A 21,496-nucleotide genomic window follows, 5' to 3' on the forward strand; every position below is an offset into this window, starting at 1 on the left:
CAAGTGCGATAGTAAAAGGAAAAACAAGTAAGCAAGCAAGCAAGAGACAAACAAAAAGAGAGCAGACTTATAGTTTGCAGATCTCTAAATCACCAGCCCATGGTACGGGTTTGTAACTTTTGAGTTTTGCTTTTTTTCTTTGTGGTTAAGATTGCAACCTCATCCATCTCATTCGCTGCAGCTCATTCATTCTTTTTCAATGCCAAGAAATGATGAAAGCACTATCATTTATGAGGGTGATGGACACATTCCCTGCCGAGGGGTGTCTGGGTTGATTTCAGTTGTCTGAATAACACTGCTGTGAATATTCCTGATCCCAATATGTTCAGAAGTGTGACTGCTGATGCATCTTGCGAGGGCAAGTCACACTCTGCCTGCAACTCTGAGGGCAGCTGAGGCTCCTTATCAGGTTTGGTTGGACCCTTGAGACACTTAGAAGGTAATTTCAGCTTCTCCCTAACTCCACCTCCCAGGCACCCTGGGTTGTGGTGCTGAGATTCTCCAGGTTCTCGTGTCCTTTCCAGACCAGGTGAATGCAACTCTCCAAATCTTATTTGAGTACCAGCCATGCTGGGCATAGTTTTGCAGGGATATTGAGGTAAACAGGATATTCTTTTCTTCTCCAGAAAAGCTGGGAGTTGGGACACAGGCTCTGATAGCAATCTCCCTACCTCCTTCTCACCCAGCATTGGCCATAGGGTACTGTAGGGAGCACAGTGCAAAGCTGTCTCCTGAGCTGGCCCCCAACGGCCTTAAACTCAAATGGACAGAAGCGCATGGAAGCTTGGTGCATCTTACCATGCACTGACAGCCCCATGACCAAGAAGCACCACAAGGGGCCAGGGGGTATCCTAGTGGTAAGAGTACTCGGCTAGCATGCACGAAGCTCTGGGTTCAATTCCTCACATACACAGAAAAAGCTGGAAGTGGCACTGTGGTTCAAGTAGCAGAACCCTAGTCTTGAGCAAAAGGTGTCCAAGGACAGTGCCCAGGCCCTGAGTTCAAGCTAAAAGAAAAAAGCACCACAATAAAGTGTCAGTCCTACAGAGTACAAGAGACCTTTAGAGGTCTGCTAAATCTCCTCAATGGCATGTGTGTTTACCCAGTCTCTCAGACCATGGAGAGGGGAATCCCCAGGCTAAAGTCCTCACTTGGGTCCTGAAGGATCAGGTCATTCTAAGCTCTTGCCAACACCATTTCCTCCCCCCCCCTCCAGGCAGCCTTGGTGCAAGACCCTTCATTTCTTTTGTGTACTATAAAAATTGTGTGTGTGTGTGCATGCATGCATCCGTGCACATATGTGTATGTATGTGCATTGCTAGACTGGGGATGTTCTGAGGTCAGGAACTGGGGCAGCGCCACTGATATCAAAGCCACTTGTCCACAGACATAGGTAGAATGATGTCCCCTAAAAATATGCCACATGTGGATGGGATTTTCTTTGGAAATATGGTATTTGTAGCAGGTATAGTCAGGTTGAAATGAGGCATACTGGATTAGGATTAGGAGAGCCCTACGTAATCTAATTTGTATTAGTGCGTGCACACATACGTGTGCCTGTGTCTGTTCTGGGGTTAGTGCTCTATCACTCTGAATCACAGCTCTACTTCTAGCTTATTGGTGGTTAAATTTGAGATAAGTGTCTCACAGATCCTGCCTAGGCTAGCTTTGAACCTGGATCTTCAGATCCAAGGTAGCTAGGATTACAGGTATGAACCAATGGTGTTGGGCTTCTAATGTTTTTTCTTTTCTTTTTGTCAGTCGTGGGGCTTGAACTCTGGGCCTAGGTGCTGTCCCTGAGCTCTTCAGCTCAAGGTTAGTGCTCTACCATCTGAGCCACAGTGCCACTTTTGGTTTTCTAGTGGTTAGTTGGAGATGAGAGTCTCATGGCCTTTTTTGTGTTTGGGCTAGATTTGAACCATGATCCTCAAATCTCAGCTTCTTGAATTATAGGTGTGAGCCACTGGTGCCTGGCTCTTCTAATGCTTTTATACAAGGAACAGGAAACTTAGACACAGAGGATGCTATGTGGTAATAGAGGTAAAATTGGAGGAATGGCGCTGTGGGCACAGGTTCTGCAAGGCTTCTCCTCTCTGGCCTTTGGTGGGAGCACTGTCTCTGCCAGTGCTTGGTCTAAGACTTTTAGCGTTTGGAGCTGAAGGCAATAAATTTCTGCTGTTTTAAAGACACCTACTTTGTGACACTTTGTAACTGTAGCCTAGCACATGGATATACAGATGTAGCACAAAGCACAGATCTAGTATCAGATGCCTGGCATCTAGAATGTGTACTCCCTGCCCTCAGTGCATTCACTGGAAACTTAATTTAGTTTTCCTTGCTGCAGGAGTTGTCTGCATACCAACTCCCATATTTGGGGGTTTTACATTCACAGAGAGTGTGGGAGTTTAGATACCTGACAGTCCCCTGGCTTCATTATAATGAAGCCTCAAATAATCAGGAATGCTTTCCTCCTCTGCTGAGATGCCAGCCCTGACCACCCATGAGAACACTGGCTAGGTCCCAGGATACCAGGCTCTCCTGGCTGTGCCAGGCATCCAGGGCCATATTGTTGGCATGTGCAAGGCTACAAACTTGCCAATCCCTTTTCCCTGGAAAAGAACAGGCAAACAGTTCAGGGTCCTGCTTTGGCCTCTGCTCAAAACTCCTGGACTCATCCACATTCACTGCTTCTTCAGGATCACCAGCAGACAATTCATTTGATTTCTACCACCTGGAAGGAAACAACAAGGTGACCTCATCCCCCCTTCACAGAAGGTGGACATCAAGGCAATTTTCTCTAGTCACACAATTCATAAAGGGCAAAAGGAGGGCACAAGGCCAAGTGCCCAGGCGCCAGCCCAGCTTTGATTTCCTTGCCTCGCTGCCTCACTTCTATGTGAGAAAGTTGACATGGATGGAACCACCTTGGCAGGCTGGCTGTGTGCTTGAGCTCTCAGAGCTGGAGAGCCCTGAGGACCACTTGCTTTGGTCATGACCAAGAGATGCTGAAGCTGAGAAGCGAAGCCAATGAGAATGCAGGCAGCTGTGCTGTCCTGTCCTGTGCCAGGGTGGCATGGGGCTGGGCCTGTCCTTCTATGGCGTCTGTCTCTCTCTCTTCGGTCCTCACCTCTCTTTCTCTCCCTCTCTCTTCTCTCTGTTGCTGATACTGAGGCTTCAACTCAGGGCCTGGGTGCTGTCTCCTGGCATTTTCTCTCTCATGGCTGGGCCACACCTCCACTTTAGGCTTCTAGCTGGCCAAGTCTCATAGACTTTCCCGCTTGGGATCTTCACATCTCAGCCCCCTGAGTCGCTAGGATTACAGCCGTGAGCTACTGGCGCCCAGCTCCAAGCTGTGTTTCATTCATGAGTGAAGACGCTTCCTCCCCTCACACTCTCAGCCGCAGGCAGGTCCTGGATAGAAAGCACCTGGCATGCACGGAGGGCCTCGTGGCCTCCGGCCTTTCAGGGCTCTAGTTCCAGTCACCAGTGTTCATTCACTGTCCTTTTGGTGAGCAAGGTCCCTTCCACCCACAGCCTGGCATCAGGGAGCGAGATGGGTGTCTTTGGCACATTTGGGTTTTAGGGCGTGGGCACGCGAGTTTTCAGGTTCGAGTCCCAGAGGCTCCTCTTGAGAGGAGCTGGCTTTCTAGGGACTTGTTTGGAAGGCAAGTGAGAAGGCAACTCCGATTCATCTCCGCGGTCTATGGGGGCGGGGTGGGGGGAGGGGTGGCCCGAGCGCAGGGCGTTTCCCGGGACCCCCGCTGCCCGCCCCCCCGTCGCCCCCCGCGCGCTCAGGCTGCGCGCCGTCTAGGTAGCCCGGGGCGGGAGCCGGGTCGGGATTACGATACTTGGTCTAACTTTTCGGCTCAGCTTCCTGCTCTTAAGTTTCTCAGGCTTAAGTCGATTTCCAGGCAGGGAACTCAGCCTGACTGCCACCCTCGGGTAACCCAGCCTCACTCCAGGCACTCCGGGCCGAGACACTGCGGGGAAGGAGCCCCAGCGCCGGGCTGGTCCGACTGGTTCTGAGCAGGAAGTCTCCCGCCCTGCCCCGAGCCGCCGCGCAGCCCTGCGCCAGCCCCGCTGTCCGTCGGTGCGGCCCGTGCCAGGGCGCGCGCAGGGCTCTGCCCGCCCCGCGCCCCGGTGCGCGCCTGGTGCCCGGAGTCGCCCGGTTCCCCGGTGCGCGCCGGCTCCGGCCGGGAAGGCGATCCTCCAGGTTTTGCTCCAGTGGCTCCCGGCTTCAGATCGGGGGCGCGGGGCGCGAGCGGGGTGAGATAAGCGGCCATGTGACCACACCTGGCGCGCGGGGCGGGGCCGCAGGTGAGGCTTCCGCGGGCGAGCGGGCGCCGAGCACTGCGCGCGGAGCACTGCGCACGCACGCTCGCTCGCTCGCTGCGGCCCGGGGCTCAGCAGCATGTCGGTCAGCAGGAAGGACTGGTCAGCGCTGTCCAGGTGAGCGCGGTCGCTGGCCTGGCTGTGTGGGGACCAGGACCGGGGACCCAGACCCGGACCCGAGGCCGGCCTGGGGCTCCTCGAGCTCCTCCCCGCCGGGACTCTGGCGCCGAGGCTGGATCCCGGTCTTGCCTCTCCTCGGCGGAGACGGAATTGGGGCCAGGCTCGGGACCCCTCGGGTGGCTTGTGCTCCCTCCCTCCCAGCGCCCCGCCCTCCCCCCTCCCCCGCCCCCCAGTCCGCACAATTCGCTGGGGATTGTGGCACCTTTCGATGGGTCAGGAATTTCTCCTCCACCTCATTCTCGAGAGAAGCTGTGCTCGACCGGGTCTCTCTGGTGGAGTCCTGGAATGGCGCCTGGTGGGTACCCCTCACCTCGTTTTGGGAGTAGGAATGGGGTCAGCCCTCCTTCTAGGGCCAGCCGAGCAGGGATCTGTGAATAGCATCGGAGGAAAACACATCCCCTCTCTCCAAGGGAGACCCAAATTCGGTATTTTCGGCAGCAGGAGAGTTTCAGTATCCTGTGTATTGCGATCTTACTAACAAGCAAGGGGTCAGGGGATAGACGGTCTCCCGTGTCAGAGAAGCCTGGGAGGAGTTGGTGTGGAAGAAGCCTCCCACCTCTTGTTGGTACTCTTCTTGGAGCTGTCCCCCACCTCTTTCTAAAACTGCTGGAAGGGGATTCTTTGCTTCCTGCCCCTTCCCCATCCCTGATGTCCTAAGGAACCCAGAGCTGAAGCCCCACTCCTTTCCTTCTTTAAGCTCCTGCCAGGGTAAAAGTGGCCTCTTGGCTCTTTCAGATGGATAGTGGGGCCTTCAGGTCTGTCACCGGGTTGGGTTGGGGCTAACTGAGCAGGTGCATTCAGCAACTCCCCAGCAGCTTGGTTATCTCAGGCTTTCCTAATCAAGACATTGTTCACAAATTGGCCAGAATTTAGAATCCCTCTTTTTTTCCTGCTATTCCTCTCTGAAAGGCTCAGGAGTCCCTCCAGAGTCTCAGATTCAATCTCTGCACACAGCTCACCCTCCTGGGCTGGGGCCATCTCAGGACCTCATGCAACTCCAAAGCATAGTTGCCTGTGAAGCCCGGGAGGTCTACAAAAGGGGCATAGCAAGCCTGAAGAACGGGGAGAACCAGGAGCCCAGGCTGCCTCAGAGGTCAGACACACCCTAAGGAAGGTCTGTGCCCAGGGCGGGGCCGAGAGTCAAGGCCTTGGACTCTGCATGTGGGTCAGTGGGAGTGGGTGTGTCTGGACGTATCTGGGCTTCTGGAGGCATGTTTAGCTATGTGTGCAGGGCCAGCTGTGTGGGTGAGTGTGTTTATGGCCTGTGTAATGAGGAGATGGCTGTGTGCGCTGCAGGTTCTTGTGTTGCTGAAATTCGAGTATATTTGGTTTGAATGTTTATTGAAGATCTTAGTCCTATAATATTAGGTTAAAAATAACACACCAGACACTACTTCAGAGTATCCATTTTGATGGGGGTAGGTGTGATTTTGTATGAGTGCATGTCTAGATGTGCGTGTGTGTGTATGTTGTAACTTTTAAATGGGAGTGAGGTCCATTGTTCATGTAGACTTGGATTCTGGTGTATGCAGGGGTGGGGCCAAGTTCCCAGGGGATGTCCAGGCTAAGTGGCAAGGAAGCCCTGGGGAGCCAGCCCTGCCCTAAGAGCCCCTGGCTTGGCTTCCCTGCTCAGTTTTCCTGCTCAGCACTCACAGAACCCTGTGGGCAGACACAGCTGCTGCCAGCAGTCACCCTGGTGAGGTGCCTGGAACAGAGGACCGCTCCCGTTCCCTGAATGAGCAACAAGCCTCAGCGGGCTGCGGGAAAGGCTGTCTGTGTGAGTCACTGTCAACCGAGCCTCCCAGGCTGGGGAGGACTGTGCTGAGGGTGTGAGGAGGTGGAGCTGAAGGCCAGCCTACAGCCTGGCCAGGGCAGTCAGTAGAAATTCCCATACTCTAGCCTTGGGGTAGGGGCAATGTGAGTTAGCTAGCTGGCTTCCCTGGTCATCAGCCTTGTCCTTTCCTCCCTGGACTGACCTAGTGACCAGTGAGGCCAGGCCAGGCCTGTCTGCAGGGGGTGAGGGCTGGATCTGAGAGCCCTGGCACAAAGCAGACACTGGTTAATCATTTCTCTGCCTGGTCTTTGCCACCCTCTTACCTCCAGGTGCTTCCCTAGGGTCTCCTGACATGGGAGGGCTGGGCTAGATGGGACCTCAGATCTCCTCCAGTGGTACCCTCAGTATGTGCAGGGGAGGTTTGCCGTCTCAGGTGTTGAAGATTGACAATGTCATGACCAGACCTAGATGCCTCCTTTGTTATCTCCTTACCAACTCCTTAAGTCTCAGAGCCCACGGATTTCTTCTAGGACAGCCTTGCTATCCTCTCCCTACTCTAGCCAAATCAGCTGTGCTTGATCTGCTCCAATGGGATTCAGATGGCAGAATAATAGGTTCTGTTGTTAACCATTTAACAACCACTACTGTTAAGCCCCTGCTCTTCCTCCTTGCATGCAGAAGAACTGGAAGTTAGAGTTTGTGAAGAAAACCTTAGGGACAAGGGCAAAGGAAGCTTTCTTGAGCAAGCAACAGGGCACATCTTTCAAATGACACGAGGCAAAGATCTCATTTCAGATTGAATTGGAGACTAGGGAGGAGAGCTTCCTTCTATGACAGACAGAAGGAGCTGTGTTCCAGATGCAGGACAAGAAGTGGAGGCCAGGGTTGTGGTGGGAGGTAGGGAGTGGGTTGTCTGGAGCTGTTAGGGCCCCTGGGTTTTACCCAGGACGTGGATCTGGGATTTTGAAACTCTAATTTTCCCTAAACATTTTTCCTCTTCCTGAAGTTGGGCCTCCTGGCTGAAGAATCGGCAGTGTCAGACTCCCTTCATCTGAGTGTTCAGCCGTTGGGGCTCCCCAGAAAGGTGGGGCCTCCCTCTAGTTTAGGATCAGCCCTTTGACACCTTTTTCTGGAAGTTAATATCCAGGTTAAGGACATAAAAGGCTGACTTAGGTTGAAGTCTGTCTTTTTTTCCTCCTCCTCCATCTCCTTATTTTTTGAGTTGGTCCTGGGGCTTGAATTCAGGGTCTGGGCACAGACCCTTAATTTTTCACTCAAGGCTGGCACTCTGCTTCTGACTTTTTGCTAGTTAATTGGAGATAGAGTGTCTTGGAGTTGTCTGCCAAGGCTGGCTTTGATCCATGATCCTTAAATCTCAGCCTCTGTGAGCCACCAGCATGTCTGCCTGGCTTGGGTTATTTTTCGTTTTTGTTAGCTGCACTTCCTTCAGAAAGTTAGTAACTCCTCTGAGCCTCAGGTTCCTCGAATGCAGAGTGGCTTGAGTCTAAGGATTAATATCAACATTGTTATCATACACTTAGAACAGTGTCTGGCATTATGGTAAGCATTTACATATTAGTCCCTTCCTTTATTATTGTATCGGTTTGTTTATTCTTTATTACATTTCAATATTATGCCCTCATTTATTATGGGGTTTTAGCTGCTACACTTACTGAGGTTCCTTCTGGGGAATTGACCTTTTGCCCTCCTTCCCTTTCATTTCTGGCTATTTCCTCATCTTCAAGGCCAGAAGTAATCTTGGCTTATTGGAGATAAAATTCCTGCCCCAGGCTGTGTGTGTGTGTGTATGTGTATGTGTATGTATGTGTTGTGTATGTGTATGTGAAAGTGAAAGGACTTGTGTTTTGTTAGGTGTCCGGAGTTGAAGGCAGCTCCGTGATCCCCTGAGTGGCAAAGGCAGTAGCATGTTACTTCTGGTGAGTGCTGGGGTCTTAGTGTCAAACTTGGGAAAACTCAAAGATAATTGGGCCCCAGCTTCTCCAGGCAGCCCTGGCCCTGTAGGAGAAGTGAGTTGTTTGTGACGAGTTCAGGCTCAGGTGGATGGTACACCATAAAGGGCCCCACCAGAGGACAAATAAACATGTGCCCCCTTTCCCCGAGCCTGAGGCTGCATGTGGGAGCCAGGCTGCTTGGGTCAGAGGAATCCCAGAGACTGCAGCTTGCCCCCTTTGTACACATGCTTAGGGGAAGGAGTTTTTGACATTGTGCCCCCACTTTCCTCCATACATGGGCTGCCTCTTTGGAGTACAAGAACTGTTTCCCAACTAGAAATAGAGGAGAGAGCTTTTAACATGTGGTCTCAGATGGAAGGCAGCAGAAGTTGGTGTTTTTGTGCTGAATGAAGACAGCTGAGGAGAGACAGGACATCAGATCCTGGCTCAAGAGAAATCACCGGTGTGTGAATAGTAAATGAGTGAGTGAAGGATCCAAAGTTCTGCAGCGAGGGGCTAGAGGTGGGACACAGCAGAAGGCCCCGAGTTCATTGCCAAAGTTTCATGGCTCAAGTCAGGGGGAAGCCTTTGGGGCCCTTCTCAGTCTGCACTGAGGTAAAATAAGGGTGTGGAGTTATCCTCAGGGATACTGCCCTGCCTGGTGCCGGTGGTTCACACCTTGAATCCTAACTACTTAGGAGCCTGAGATCTGAGGATCACAGTTCAAAGCAATAGTAATAGTTTGTGAGATTTTTTTTTTTTTAAATCTCCAATTGACAATCACAAATCTGCAAGTGGAGCCGGGGCTCAAGTGGTAGAGCATTAGTGCCTTAGCCATGCTCAAGCCCCAGAACTGTCAAAAAAATTAAAGAAAAAAATATTTTCCCTGATGGACGTTCTAGAAAGTTCTCTTCCAAGCCCCTTTCCTGTTTGGGCAATAGGCAGCCCTTCCTTCTCTACCTAGAGAGCTGAGTACATTGTCTTCAGGGTTTAGGGTTTGCCACTTCAAGGCTGAGGTATAGTCAGTCCCGGGGAGGAGGAGACCAACATTTGTTAGTTGGTGTCTCTGTCCGGCTCCCCCGAGGGCCCTGTTGGTGACCGCCCAGTTCCCCTTCCCAGCTGTGGCTCCACTGCCGCCGGCTCCATGGAGACAGGGCTGGGGGTATCCTCTTTGCCTGCTATGTTCTGGCTCCCAGAATCCCTGCCGGGCCATAAGGTACTCAAAATGTATTTGTGAAGATTGGCTCTATCCATGTGCTACTGATGTGAGGGGAAAAAACCTGAGAGTCCTTGTTGGTTTGATTCATCTCATTTTAGGAATGACGTGTGAGGAAGTGAACAGGAAGTGAGAGCCCGGGGGGATAGGTGGTCCACATTTGAAAGGCCAGCCCTCAGCGGTCGGGATGGCAGCGTCAGGAGTTGGAAGCCAGCCTGGGTTCCTGGGCTAGACTCTGTCTGCTCCCTCTTCTAACAATCACAGCAGCAGGAGCATCAGTAAAAAGTGATGTGTCCCATGCCTGGGGAGCTGGATCCGCACTGCTGTCCCAGCCTTGCAAAGACAGCGAGGAATCTCTTTTCTTGGGGATACCTGTAGATCCTTTTTAGGTGTATTTCAGTGTATGAAATGTGTGCGTTTCCATGATTTTGTTTTCTCAGAAAACAGCCTCCTCCCTAAGTCAAGTTTCTAGTGAAGAGAGGCAAGAGTTGGCCAGCTGCTGTGGATGGGAACATGGATGTCTTTTCTCTTTTCTTTCTTTCTTTCTTTCTTTCTTTCTTTCTTTCTTTCCTTCTCTCTCTTTTCCTTCCTTCTTTCTTTCTTTCCTTTCTTTCTTAGAAGTGCCTTCTGATTTGAGCCCCAGAGATCATTGGGGGAGTCAGAGGATCCACAGATCATCACAGCCTGCTGTTCCTCTGTTCATAGACGCTTGCCTCTTGAAGTGACACACAGACCCTGCCTCCAGAAAAAACCCATTTTACTTTTACCTTCTCAGCTTCCTTGCCTTCTTCCTGCATGTACTGCCGGTTTCTCTCCCACCTCCATCACCCCTACTGGAGTCCTGTTTGCTTACTAAGGTCTGTTCCAGGTTCAGTGTTTGCTGTGAGCTTGTGGTGATAATGTTGCCCTTACAGGAATCATTGTTCCTCTGCAGAGCCATTTCTTGAGTTTTGATTGGCAGAGTTACTGGACATGCCTCTGGGCCACTAGATTGTAGGTTATCTTTAGAGACCCTGTTGCATTGTTTTGTGACCATGTCAGATCCTGACCTACCATAGCCTATTGCAGTTGCAAGTATTTATTTGCTCTTGGCTTTTGATGGGCAGAGTGGGTGGATGAATGGAAGGGAAGATGGGATGGTGGGAAGCTGAGCACATATATGGTAGGTACGCAGGTGGATAAGGATGAGACATTGGTAGGTGACGGGATAGATGGATATTTGGGCGACAGGTGACTGGCTAGGCAGACCTGGAGCTTGGTTGGCTGGCTGTGAGAGTGCCTGATTGATCCCATGAGTGTGAGAAAGGTGTCTGGGCTGGGGGGGGGGGCAGGAATCAAATACAGAGTACGCACCTGTTCCTCTGGATAAGCAGAAGTTAGTTCTAAAGGTGAGAGAGGTCCAGGAACTCCTGTTAAGCGAGGGTGTGTTGGATTTCTCCAGGTGTAACTGGTCTTATTTGTTAAGTCTAACTTCTGCCCCTGACACCAAAGGAAAGCACTTTTATGGGTAATTGAGTCACTCTGAGGACATACTTTTGTGATTGTCCATTAGGGGATATGATCTAAGCATCTCGGGAGTGAAAAGAGAAAGGGATTTGTCAAGTTTACCTGCTTTTCTTCAGGCAGAAACTTACCTACCTTTCCACATTCCTTGCCACCCAATGGGGGATGGGAGGGAGGAGGGAGGACTCTTCTGGAGTCAAGGCTGAAGTCTAACACAATAGGGGTGATTTTGACCCTCAGGGGATATGGGGGAATGTTAGAAGACAGTTTTTGGTTGTTACAACTGAGAGTTGTTGCTGACCTTGAAAGGGGTCACACCAGGATAGCTTCCACACGTAGAGTTATCTGGCCAGGATGTGTTGAGGAGAAATCTTGATGTATCTCAGATCTGTTCAGCTTTTGCAGGTATATAATATATACATATTATATATATACATTATGAACTACATTGTTAATACAATTTTTCTCTAGTCATCAATATAAAAAGTAAAAGAAGCAAAAAATTTTAATCAAATACTTCATTTGACTAGATAGCTGTAATCCTAGCTACTCAGAAGGTAGAGATCCAGAGGCTCATGGTTTGAAGCCAGCTCAGTTCATGAGACTCAGTTGCAACAGAAAAAGCTGGGTGTAGTGGTATGGTGGGAAGAGCAAATGGAGGATCATGGTCCTGGAAACAAGACCCTTATCTCAAAAAACCACTATGCAAAAAAGGGCTCATATGGCAAAGGCCTGCCAAGCAAGTACAAAGCCTAAGTTTAAAACCCCAGTGCCACCCCAAATAAGAAGATACCCAAACCTTATTTACCCATATATCATCTTAGTGCATAATAGATACCATTTGAGATGAGTCTTGGTATGGCACCTGTGCTGGCCTTGACCTCCTGAGCTCATGTGAACTTCCTGCTTAGCCTCTCAAGTAATGTTAGGCCATTATAGTTCAGCTATGGAATTATTTTCTTTGTCTTTTTTACTTTCATGCCAGTCCTAGAGATTGAACTCAGGTTCTGGGCTTTGTCCCTAAGCTTTGTCATTCAAGGGTATTGCTCTACCACATATATGAGTGGTTAGAGATGAAAAGCTCATGGCCTTCCTACCTTGGCTTACTTTAAACCATGATCCTCAGATCTCAGCCTCTTGAGTAGCTAGGATTACAGGCATGAGCCACAGGCAATTCTTAATGAGAGCCTTTACGTTTTGTTTTTCATCCTGGGTCTTTGAAATCCAGTGTGCATTTTACTTACAACAGATCTCAGTTCAGATGGTACAGGTAGAGCATTGCACACATACCTAGAAGGTGTTGTGTCTTCTCACAGCCTACGGAAATCTGGTTTGGGAAGGTGAAAAGGTGCTCAAGTATGGGGGGGGGGTCCATGATGATCCTTACTTCCTTTCCCCCAGCCTGGCCCGGCAGCGGACTCTGGAAGATGAGGAGGAGCAGGAGCGAGAACGCAGGCGGCGGCAACGAAGCCTGAGTTCCACCACAGAGGATGAATCTTCCCGGGTCACCCACAATGGAGAACGGCAGGCTACAGAGAGGTAGCTGGCTTGGGGATGGGCCTGGGTATCATTTCCCCATCCTGTGTGACAAGGATGAACACAGCCAGCCCTGCTAGATGACAAGCGACACATCTGGCTTGCCACACGAGAACAAGGCTGAAGTGTGTGAGGATAAACTTTTAAGTTCCTCACTTTTCCCCAGACCCTTGCTCAGCCCTGCTGGGCTTCGCTCTCAGCCTAACACTGACTGTGTTATTGTTGGTTGAGACATTTGTGAGCTCACACTCGGCTGGATATTTCACTCAGTCCTCACAGCAATCCTGAGAGACAGGTATTATTTTTACAGTTGAAGAAACTGGGTCAAAGGGTACTTAGGTGACTCACTGAGATCATATAACTAGACAGTAACATCCAGTTTTGTCCAGGCCTATAACTCTACCCTTTCCATTAAACCCAGCCTTGGCCCTCCAGCCCTCCACCACTCTGTGTGTGTGCATGTGTGCATGCTGGTACCTGGGCTTGAACTCAGCTGAGCACTGTCTGTGAGCTTCATTTGCTCAAGGATAGCACTCTGCCATTCTATTTTTGGTGGTGAATTGGAGGTAAGCTTTGTAGTAGTTAACTGGAGGTAAGAGTCTCAAGGACTTTTCTGCCCCAGCTGGCTTCAAACTAGGATCCTCAAGTCTCAGTCTTCTGAGTAGCTAGGATTACAGATGTGAGCCACTGGTGCCTGGAAATTATCCACTTCTGAGGGCAGGAATTGGGGCAGCAGTCTGCCATCTAGATTTTGGGTTATGAGGGAAAGGAAGAGAAAGGTCCAGAACACAGTGCTGCCAACACGGTAGGTGTGTGCATACAGGGAGCAGGGTAGTCGAAGGAAAAGAATCTCCTTTTCCGTATTGACCTATTTTTTGGTAGTTAATTAGAAATAAGAGTCTCATGGACTTTCCTGCCCGGGCTAGCTTTGAATCATGCTTCTCAGACCTCAGCCTCTTAAGTAGTGAGGATTACAGGCTTGGTCAAGAATCTTCTCCAGATGGAAACGAAGCCTGGTGGGTCTGGAGCAGTCCTTGATCCGTTCTTCTTCCCTTCTGCTTCCTAGAGAAGGGGGACAGGCTATGTACTGGGAGATGACCTGAACCCGTGGCTGTAACCCAAAGGACAAGGTTGTGGGACAGAGTTTCAGAATACGTGGGGTTCAACTCCTGGTACCCTGACAGGGAGCTTCCTCTGACAGACCTTGAGCACCTCTCTCCATCTGAGCTCTAAAGGACCCAGACTGGGTTACTCTTCTCACCCCTCCACTGCCAAAGTACATGGATGAAAGTTTTTCTGTCACTTTTGGCCAACTGTGTCTGAACATAGCTGGTTGGACCTTACAGGGATTTGTTTCCTTTTTTAAAAAAGCATGGAGTCCCTGTTCAAATGACATGTGCATATACAGCAGATAAATGTGAGCCTTCTTATTTGGTCAGGGGAGGGGAAGAAGGTCAGGTCCTGTCTTCGTTGTCCTGTGCTTGGCGGCTTTGGGCTCGGTATACCCCTGGTCCCTGTTATGTCTGAAATCCTCTAATTCAATCTCCTACCCTGTCTTCTGACTCAGGCTACCCAGTGTGGAGGAAGCAGAGGCATCCAAGCCAGCGCCTCCAGTCTTCAAAGAAGAGGTGGAGGATATCCAGACCATCCTCAGAACGAGACAGGAGCGGAGGCAGAGGCGGCAGGCAGTGGAGGCTGTGCAGGCCTCCACTCAGGAGAGGCCTGAGGCAGAGGAGGGGCAGGACAGCACGGGCCCCAGGCAGCCACAGCAGCGTCCCCTTGTGCCCAAGAGGGACTCGGAGCCCTCGCCTCGCCGGAGACTGAGCCGGGAGCGCAGGGGCCCCTGGGCCAAGGAGGAGGAGGGGAGTGTGGAAAGCCAGGAGCCAGAAGAAGGGAAGAAGGGGCTCCTGGAGAAGAGCTCGGTCTCTGAGAGATCCCCAGTTCCAGAGAAGTCTGCCACGAGACTGGCTGCAGAGAAAGCCAGTGTATCAGAGAAAGGGGTGGCCGCGGAGAAAGGGTCCCCAGCTTTGGAGAAGAGAGTTGGCCGGGAGAAGCTGGTACAAGAAAAAACAAGTGTCTCAGGGAAGCCATTGGTCTCCGGGAAGACATCTGTGTCCCAGAAGATAGAGGTATCAGAGAAGAGATCCAGCATGGAGAAGAAGCCACTTGCAGAAAGAGCCAGTGTCTCTGAGAAGATACCGGAGAGGAGGCTGGTGTCTGAGAAAGCGTCCATCTTTGAGAAGGGGCCAGTGTCAGAGACAAAGGCAGCTCCAAAGAGGGACGTCATCACCGAACAGCCCCAGCCTCCCTCAAGAAGCCAGGCTGCCACCAAGGAGCCCAGAGGAAGGGCTCTCCCTGGGCAGAGCCCACCTTCCTCTGCAAAGCCAGACCCGGTCACAGCTTCCCGTTTCCCACCCATCACACTCCAGGTTGGCAGTGCTCCTGTCTGCCCTACCTTCCCCTCCATGGCTCACTCTGCTTCTGATCCTGTCTGCTGGTCCTCTGCTCCCTTGCTATGTCCTGTCCTCTCTTCTCGAGCTGCCCTTGATGGTTTCTTTTCTGTGGGCTGTCTCCAGTCACTGTCAGAATACAGTGACTGAGACCAAGGCAGGCTTTTGGAGCAGAAAGGGGTGGGTCTACTGTGCTAGATCACCGGGACCCATACCGTATCCCAACCAGGACTGGACTCCAGGACCTTAGAAACCTTATGGAAGGCCTCAGATCTTTCCAGAAACTTTCCTATAAAATCTCCAGCTGGCCCCATGGGACTATGCCAGTGGTCCCACAGCCAAGGCAGGAGAGTGCTGCAGGGCTGTCTCCTTGTCTCCACCTTCTTTGGTGTCTGGGAAGGCCAGGCCACGTGATAGCTTGGGCCTGGGAGGTCCCTAGACTGCCTTCAGGAAGGTGAGTTCTTGTGTGACACATCTTCTGCTCCCTTCAGGTGAAAATCCCCAGCAAGGAGGATGAGGCAGACACATCTTCACCCACCCAGCTCACCTACAGCAGCTCCCTCAAGCGCTCCAGCCCCAGGACCATCTCCTTTCGGGTGAGAACCAGGGAATCCTTCCTTGTCTCCATGCCACTGGGGAGCAGGCTCAGGAATATAGCCATTAAGAATTAGGAGCCTTAGACTAACCTGAAGAAAGACCCTCTGGATAGAGAGGGGCTTTGCATGCTGTGAGTGACCCGAACCAGACCAGGTCATAGTCATTGAAAGAGAGCAGGTCAATGACTTATTAGGTGGACTTGAATACATAGGAGCATCCCCACCTGGTGGAAACAACCAGAATTGCAGGAAGATGCCCCACCTGGCTTGGCTGAGGGAGCCAGAATCTAACTGCCTTCATTAGTTTCTCTCCTCTACCCAGGAGGCCCCACTCCACTGGAGGAGTAGATACAGCAGGGTTGTCCCAGTGTCCTCTGCTTGGCCTCTGTCTCAGCCTCATAATGCAATTGATGAGCGTAGGAGGCTCACCCAGTCTTTGGGTCATCTCGGTTCACCTATTACTTGACTCTGTCTTCTATCCTAATACCTGCCAGGCCCTGAGGAGGAGCCGAGGCCTGAGACTAACTGGTGTCCATGGGTTCTTGGTCTGTGGGGAAGCAGGGAGAAATTCCAGTGATAACAGGTGCCTGGCAAGTCTGGTGGAGGCATAGGAAAGGGTTTGGAGCCCAGACTCAAGTGCTTTACTGAGAAGACAAGGGCCTCTAATGAAGACTGTCCTCTTTGATGGTAGTGGGGGAAAGTTCTGAGGGAGAAAAGGCACACTGGGAGCTGAGCCCCTCATGGATGAAAGCTGGGTGGACTTTCTTGGGGCTCCTAACTCACCAACACTCGACTTCTCATTTCAGATGAGCCCTAGGAAAGAGAACTCGGAAGCAACCTTAACTCGCAGGTGGGAGGCCTGGAACATTTGTCTCTGTTTTGTCTGGTCTTTTTTTTTCCCCTTCTTGGTGGTATTTGGGCTCAAAATCAGGACCTTGTGCTTGCCAGGTATGTACTCTACAGCTTGAGCCATACCCCCGGAAGTGGTGCTTACGTTGTCATCAACCTGTGCTGTAGTCACCTCCCCTTGGAGGTGGAGGAGGTGGAGAGCAAAGATATGATAATGGCTGCTCTCATGAAACTCGTATGAAACCATTAAACACACTGGAATCACCCAGCTTGGGGATGGAGGAACTGGAATGGGCTCCCAGGGCGGAGAATATGGCAGCTGCCATAGGCAGAGAAGGTGTCACATAGATGCTGATGTTCAGTGTGGGACTCAAGAAACTACCAGGAGATTTCTAGATGGAAAATTGGAAGGATGACATCTGCCTGTATCCATCCATCCATCCGTCCGTCCGTCCATCCATCTGTCCATCCATCTTTGCAGTGCCTCTCTTAAACATGTTAGGCAAGTGTTCGACCATCAAACTTCCTCTACAACCCAGGAATGGCATTCTAAATCAAATACATAATATGTGAAAAGGATAGCTACCCTGGTGGCTGGCACATAGGCATGTGGCAGGGTATGTTGGCATGACGAGAGGCAGGAAGCAGATCATGAGAGCGTTGTGAGGATTTCCAAGGAGGTTGGTCCCTGTTCTGTGGTCCGCAGGGGTCTGAGCTGGAAGGGTAGAGTCAGTTCTGCTTGAAGTAGGAGTGATTGGCTGGCAGTGGGGAGAAGGGCCCAGGTGGTAGATTGAGAGTGGAGGAGTGATGGACAGGAAGAGTCAGCTTGGTGATTGGAGAAGTGACAGGATATGGGAGGAGAATGGGGCAGGAGAGTGATAGGTGTTTCTAGTCTTTGGACATCCTACAAAACAGGCCATTTCTTTTCTTTTTTCTTTTTTTGCTAATCCTGGGCTTGAGCTCAGGGCCTGAGCCCTGTCCTTGGACTTTCTCAAGGCTAGAGCTCTACCACTTGAGCCTCAACACCATTTCCCGCTTTTTTCTATGTAGTACTGAGGAATCAAACCTGGGTCTTCGTGCATGCTAGGCAAGCACTCTAACCAGTAGGCTAAACTCCTGGCCATTTCTTGGGAGAAATGAAGAAGAAAATCTCTGCAGTCTGTTTTTTACCTTGGCCAAATTGCTATGATCCTCAACACAGTGGTGGGCACGTTGTCTTTGCTGAATTGGTGGGTCTGGCTGCGGGGCTGTCCTTAGGCCCCTGTGGCAGGCCTAGCCTCCCGAGGGGGCAGTGTGTCATCTGGTTTGTCTCCTCTTATCTTCCCATCCCGCAGTGCCAGTGTGAGGCTACCAGCCAGCACCATTAAGCTCGGTGAGAAGCTGGAGCGATACCACACAGCCATACAGGTGGGGGTTCTTCCGGAGAGGCGGGCTTCCTCCCCCTTGTGGCTAGTGTGGTCCGTGGACCACATGCTCTCTGCTCATCAGTTTGCATTTGTTTTCAGCGTTCAGAATCAGTCAGGTCACCAGGCTCTTCCCGCACAGAGGTCTTTGTGACTCCTGCAGGTGTAGCCAGCAAGCGCCATATCTTTGAGAAGGAGCTGGCAGGGGGCCAGAGCCGGGCAGAGTCAGCCTCCAGCCGGAAGGTGAGGGGTGAAGCCCACCCCGGGGGAACTCTGAACTGATGAGTTCTGACATCTCCAAAGCTTGAACCTAGGCCTGGCAATGCTAGAAACTGTATTTTTGTATGTCAGCATGGGCAGAACGTTGCCTTAGCATTGGTGTTCTGAGCCCGGTCCTAGCCGAGCCTGGTGTGTGCTGGGGGAGGGGAGGGAGGGCTCCTGGTCCTGTTCCAGGGCCTTGGAGAAAGCCCTCCTCTTCCTAAAGCTGAGATGGAACCTTTCTTTCTAGGAGAACTTGAGGCTGTCTGGGGTTGTGACATCAAGGCTCAACCTGTGGATCAGCAGGACCCAGGAGTCTGGAGAGCAGGACCCCCCGGTACCCCATCTTCATCAGGAGGGACAGCCCTCAGGCTGCGGGTCATTTCAGAAGTGGGATGGTAGAGAGGGAGGGTGGCCATGAATTGCCAGTGCCCAGAGAAGGCTGTAGAGAGGAGGCCTGGGGTCCTTTTACCCTCCAGGAAGGAGGAGGGAACTCTGAGCAGGGTGAGCTTGGGTGTTCAAGCATCTCCTTGGCACTTCTGATCTCTCCCATAATGTCTCCAAATCAGGAGGTACGGAAAGAATTGGCAGCTACCAAGAGGACTCAGTGGGGAAAGAAATCAGATTCCTCCTTGGATGCTGAGGTAAGTAAGGTGAGGGCCCATAGGGTTGTGGGGTACAGTGCGAGACAAGTGCCTCTATGCAATTGCATAGTCTAGGTTCCTAGAAGTCCCTGACCCTGTGTTTTTGGCTGTGTTGATTCTCTCATGAGTGTGTGGATAGCCCTCTACTGGCTTTGTTGAGACATAGCAACCCCACTCCCCCTTTTTTCATGGTCCTGGGGCTTGAACTCAGGGCCTTGGAGCTGTCCCTAAGCTTCTTTGTGCTCAAGGCTAGCTCTCTACCATTTCAGCATCACTTCCAGCTTTTTCTGAGTAGTTTATTGCAGATTATAGAGTCTCAGGGGCTTTTCTGTTCAAGCTGGATTTGAACCATGGTCCTCAGATCTTAGTCTGAGTAGCTGGGATTACAGGTATGGGCTACCAGCACCTGGCTCATAGCACCCCTCTAAAACTACAGCAGATTTGGGCCTCTCTCCCAGTGAGAGTATGGGGCTTGGGCAAAGGGACATTTCCTGCTCAAAGATGCCCTTTCCTTCCAGCTTAGGACTGCACTTCATTTGTTCTAATTGGCCTTTCCCACAGGTGTGACAAGCCCGCAAGACAGAACGTCCAGTCCAGGCCCAGTCCAGGCCCTTTCTCGTCTGGGCCCTCTCTCATGCACTAGGCCCTTTCCTCTCGAAGCAGCATCCTCGTGTCTCACTGTCTCCAGTCCCGTCTGCCTCTGGACCTCTCTGGCTATGGCTCTTCAGAAACAGGAATATGAGTGACAACTTCTTCCTGGCCTTGTCACTTTCCTGTCCTTTTGCAGGCACATCAGGTTCTGATACCACTGGCAGCCAGGACCTGGCAATGGCCACTGGAGTCTTGGTGGCTTACTCAAAGATGACTCTTCTGGGTCAGGGTGGGAGACCATCTCTCAAGGACTCCAAGGTCATCAGTCTTATCTGCCCACGATGGCGCCTCCCTGAGACCTGGACCTGGTCACCTTGGTCCCTGGGACTTGGTTCCAGCCTGCCAAAGCCCTACCACCAGCTTGGGAAGGAATTGCCAGCCCTGGTCCATTGTTCTGTCTCCCTGCTTTGTGTCTCCTCCCTTACCATGCTGCCCCGTCCAGGAGCTAAGTGTCTTTTTGTGGAGTCATTTAGTTTCCCTTTACTCAGAAAACCCTGTTCTCAGGAAGAATCTGATATTAAAAAAAACAAAAACAAAAAAATTAAACCACCTCATTTATCTCAGATACAAGTGATGATGATTCTTTCAAGGTTAATTTCAAGGTGAATTCCTTCCTATGGGTTTTGCTTTCCAAGAAGAGCCAGCTGCAGAGAGGGAGGAGGGTGGTTTTGGCTATGTGGGAGCAAGAATCATTTCCCAAACCCTCCTCTCCTATATGAAGATGCCAGGTTTATGCTCAATGCTAGGTGACTTGGGAGGCTAGAACCGCCCTGTATGGGGGCATGCCTGTCTTCCCGTCAGCCTCCCCCCAGCTCATCTCATCAACCCCATGGCCCATGTGGGCTTGGAGGATGCTGAACCATCTGGAAATAACAGAGAAGACCAGACTGAGAAAGGCCTTCTAGTATCTTCCAGATACCTCAAGGATGTAATGGAAAAATACCTTCTTTCATGGTTAGAGCTCTTACTCCCAACTGACTGCTCAGTTCTCATCCAGAACCAGCAGTGGGTAAGACTAGGTGAAGACCCCTGTCTGTCCCCCTTTTCCCACCTGTGGTAGCTGCAGAGCTTCTTGAACAGGGTTTATGAGGGTAGCACCAGGCCCTGGTTTCCCATTCTTGAACATTCCAGGTGAGGGCTCCTGTTTTGGGCCCCATGTATGCCAGATTCCCAGTGCCCCTGTGCTGTCCAACCTCATTCAGTGAGCCCCGTTAAATTGGCTCCTGCTTGTCCTGAGCCGGGATGGTGGGTCCTGGAGGTCTGCCTGGAGGATCCCATGGCCCCTATTGGGGTTGCAGCTTTTGCAAATGCTATGGTTGCAGGCTGATTGGAAGCTGGGCAGAATGGAGGGACACCCTGTGCCACCTGGAGACCCCTGTGCCAATCTCCAAGTCTGCTGGGTACTTAGGTGTAAGCCTGTGACATTTCCCTTTTCTGACCTTCAGGGTTTAAGCAAGTGACCTTCAAGAACTTGGAGTGCTCCAGGCTGGGAGCTGTGTGGGGTTCCTGGCAGGCGAACTTGGCCAGCCAACAAAAGGATACTGCCACACTTTTCCTAGGAATGGGGGCTCCTAGAAGATTTCCTTGGGCAGAGGAAGGGCTGTTGAGAGCTGTAGCCTCAATGTGGTGACATTTATGGGACATTGGGGACAGGTTGCTGGGGGGAACCCTAGCCTCAGCTCTGTCTTTGCATGTGCTCGTGGTGGGCTGTGTGTTGGGGGAACTAATGAATTAGGAGATATATCACACACAAGATTGCAGCTGTTGATAAAACTGGGTGGCAGGTGAGAACAACCCAGCCAGTGACTAGCTTTTGTGTACGATGACGTGGCTACCTCAGGCTCTCTGGATGAAGCTGTCAGAGTCAGTGAGTTCAGGCCTGTGGTCTGTAGACACATTAGAACCGGGGGGTCTCCTGAGGACTCTGTGGACAGATACCCACATTCCTCTTTTAGACATCCAGGCAAAAGAATCATGGCTATTTGAAACAGAAATCGTGACCCTGAAAGTAGCTCACATGAAGGGGACATCAGGAAAAGTAACTCCCTAATTTCTGGGACATTCTAGGTCAGGACACAAGGCAAAGCAGACCCTGATGGGCTAGGATGGGAGATGGAGAGGTGGCTGCCTAGCTTTCTCTCCATACAGCCTG

The 21,496-nt window shown here is 51.4% G+C and overlaps 1 protein-coding gene across 1 annotated transcript; it reads left to right on the top strand.

Annotated features, from left to right (window-relative positions):
- The first annotated feature begins 4,245 nt into the window (after window positions 1–4,245).
- Window positions 4,246–19,294, top strand: Lad1 (ladinin 1). Its single transcript, XM_090339954.1, has 10 exons — window positions 4,246–4,449; window positions 12,359–12,496; window positions 14,061–14,922; window positions 15,435–15,539; window positions 16,346–16,389; window positions 17,723–17,795; window positions 17,894–18,034; window positions 18,300–18,386; window positions 18,619–18,693; window positions 19,255–19,294. Exons 1-10 carry the CDS (start codon window positions 4,412–4,414, stop codon window positions 19,258–19,260), a joined length of 1,569 nt encoding a protein of 522 aa, XP_090196080.1. The 5' UTR covers window positions 4,246–4,411; the 3' UTR covers window positions 19,261–19,294.
- Window positions 19,295–21,496: the final 2,202 nt, after the last annotated feature.

Source organism: Megascapheus bottae, chromosome 10 (assembly GCF_031878675.1).
Source record: "Megascapheus bottae isolate mThoBot1 chromosome 10, mThoBot2.hap1, whole genome shotgun sequence".
Classification (NCBI taxonomy): domain Eukaryota; kingdom Metazoa; phylum Chordata; class Mammalia; order Rodentia; family Geomyidae; genus Megascapheus; species Megascapheus bottae.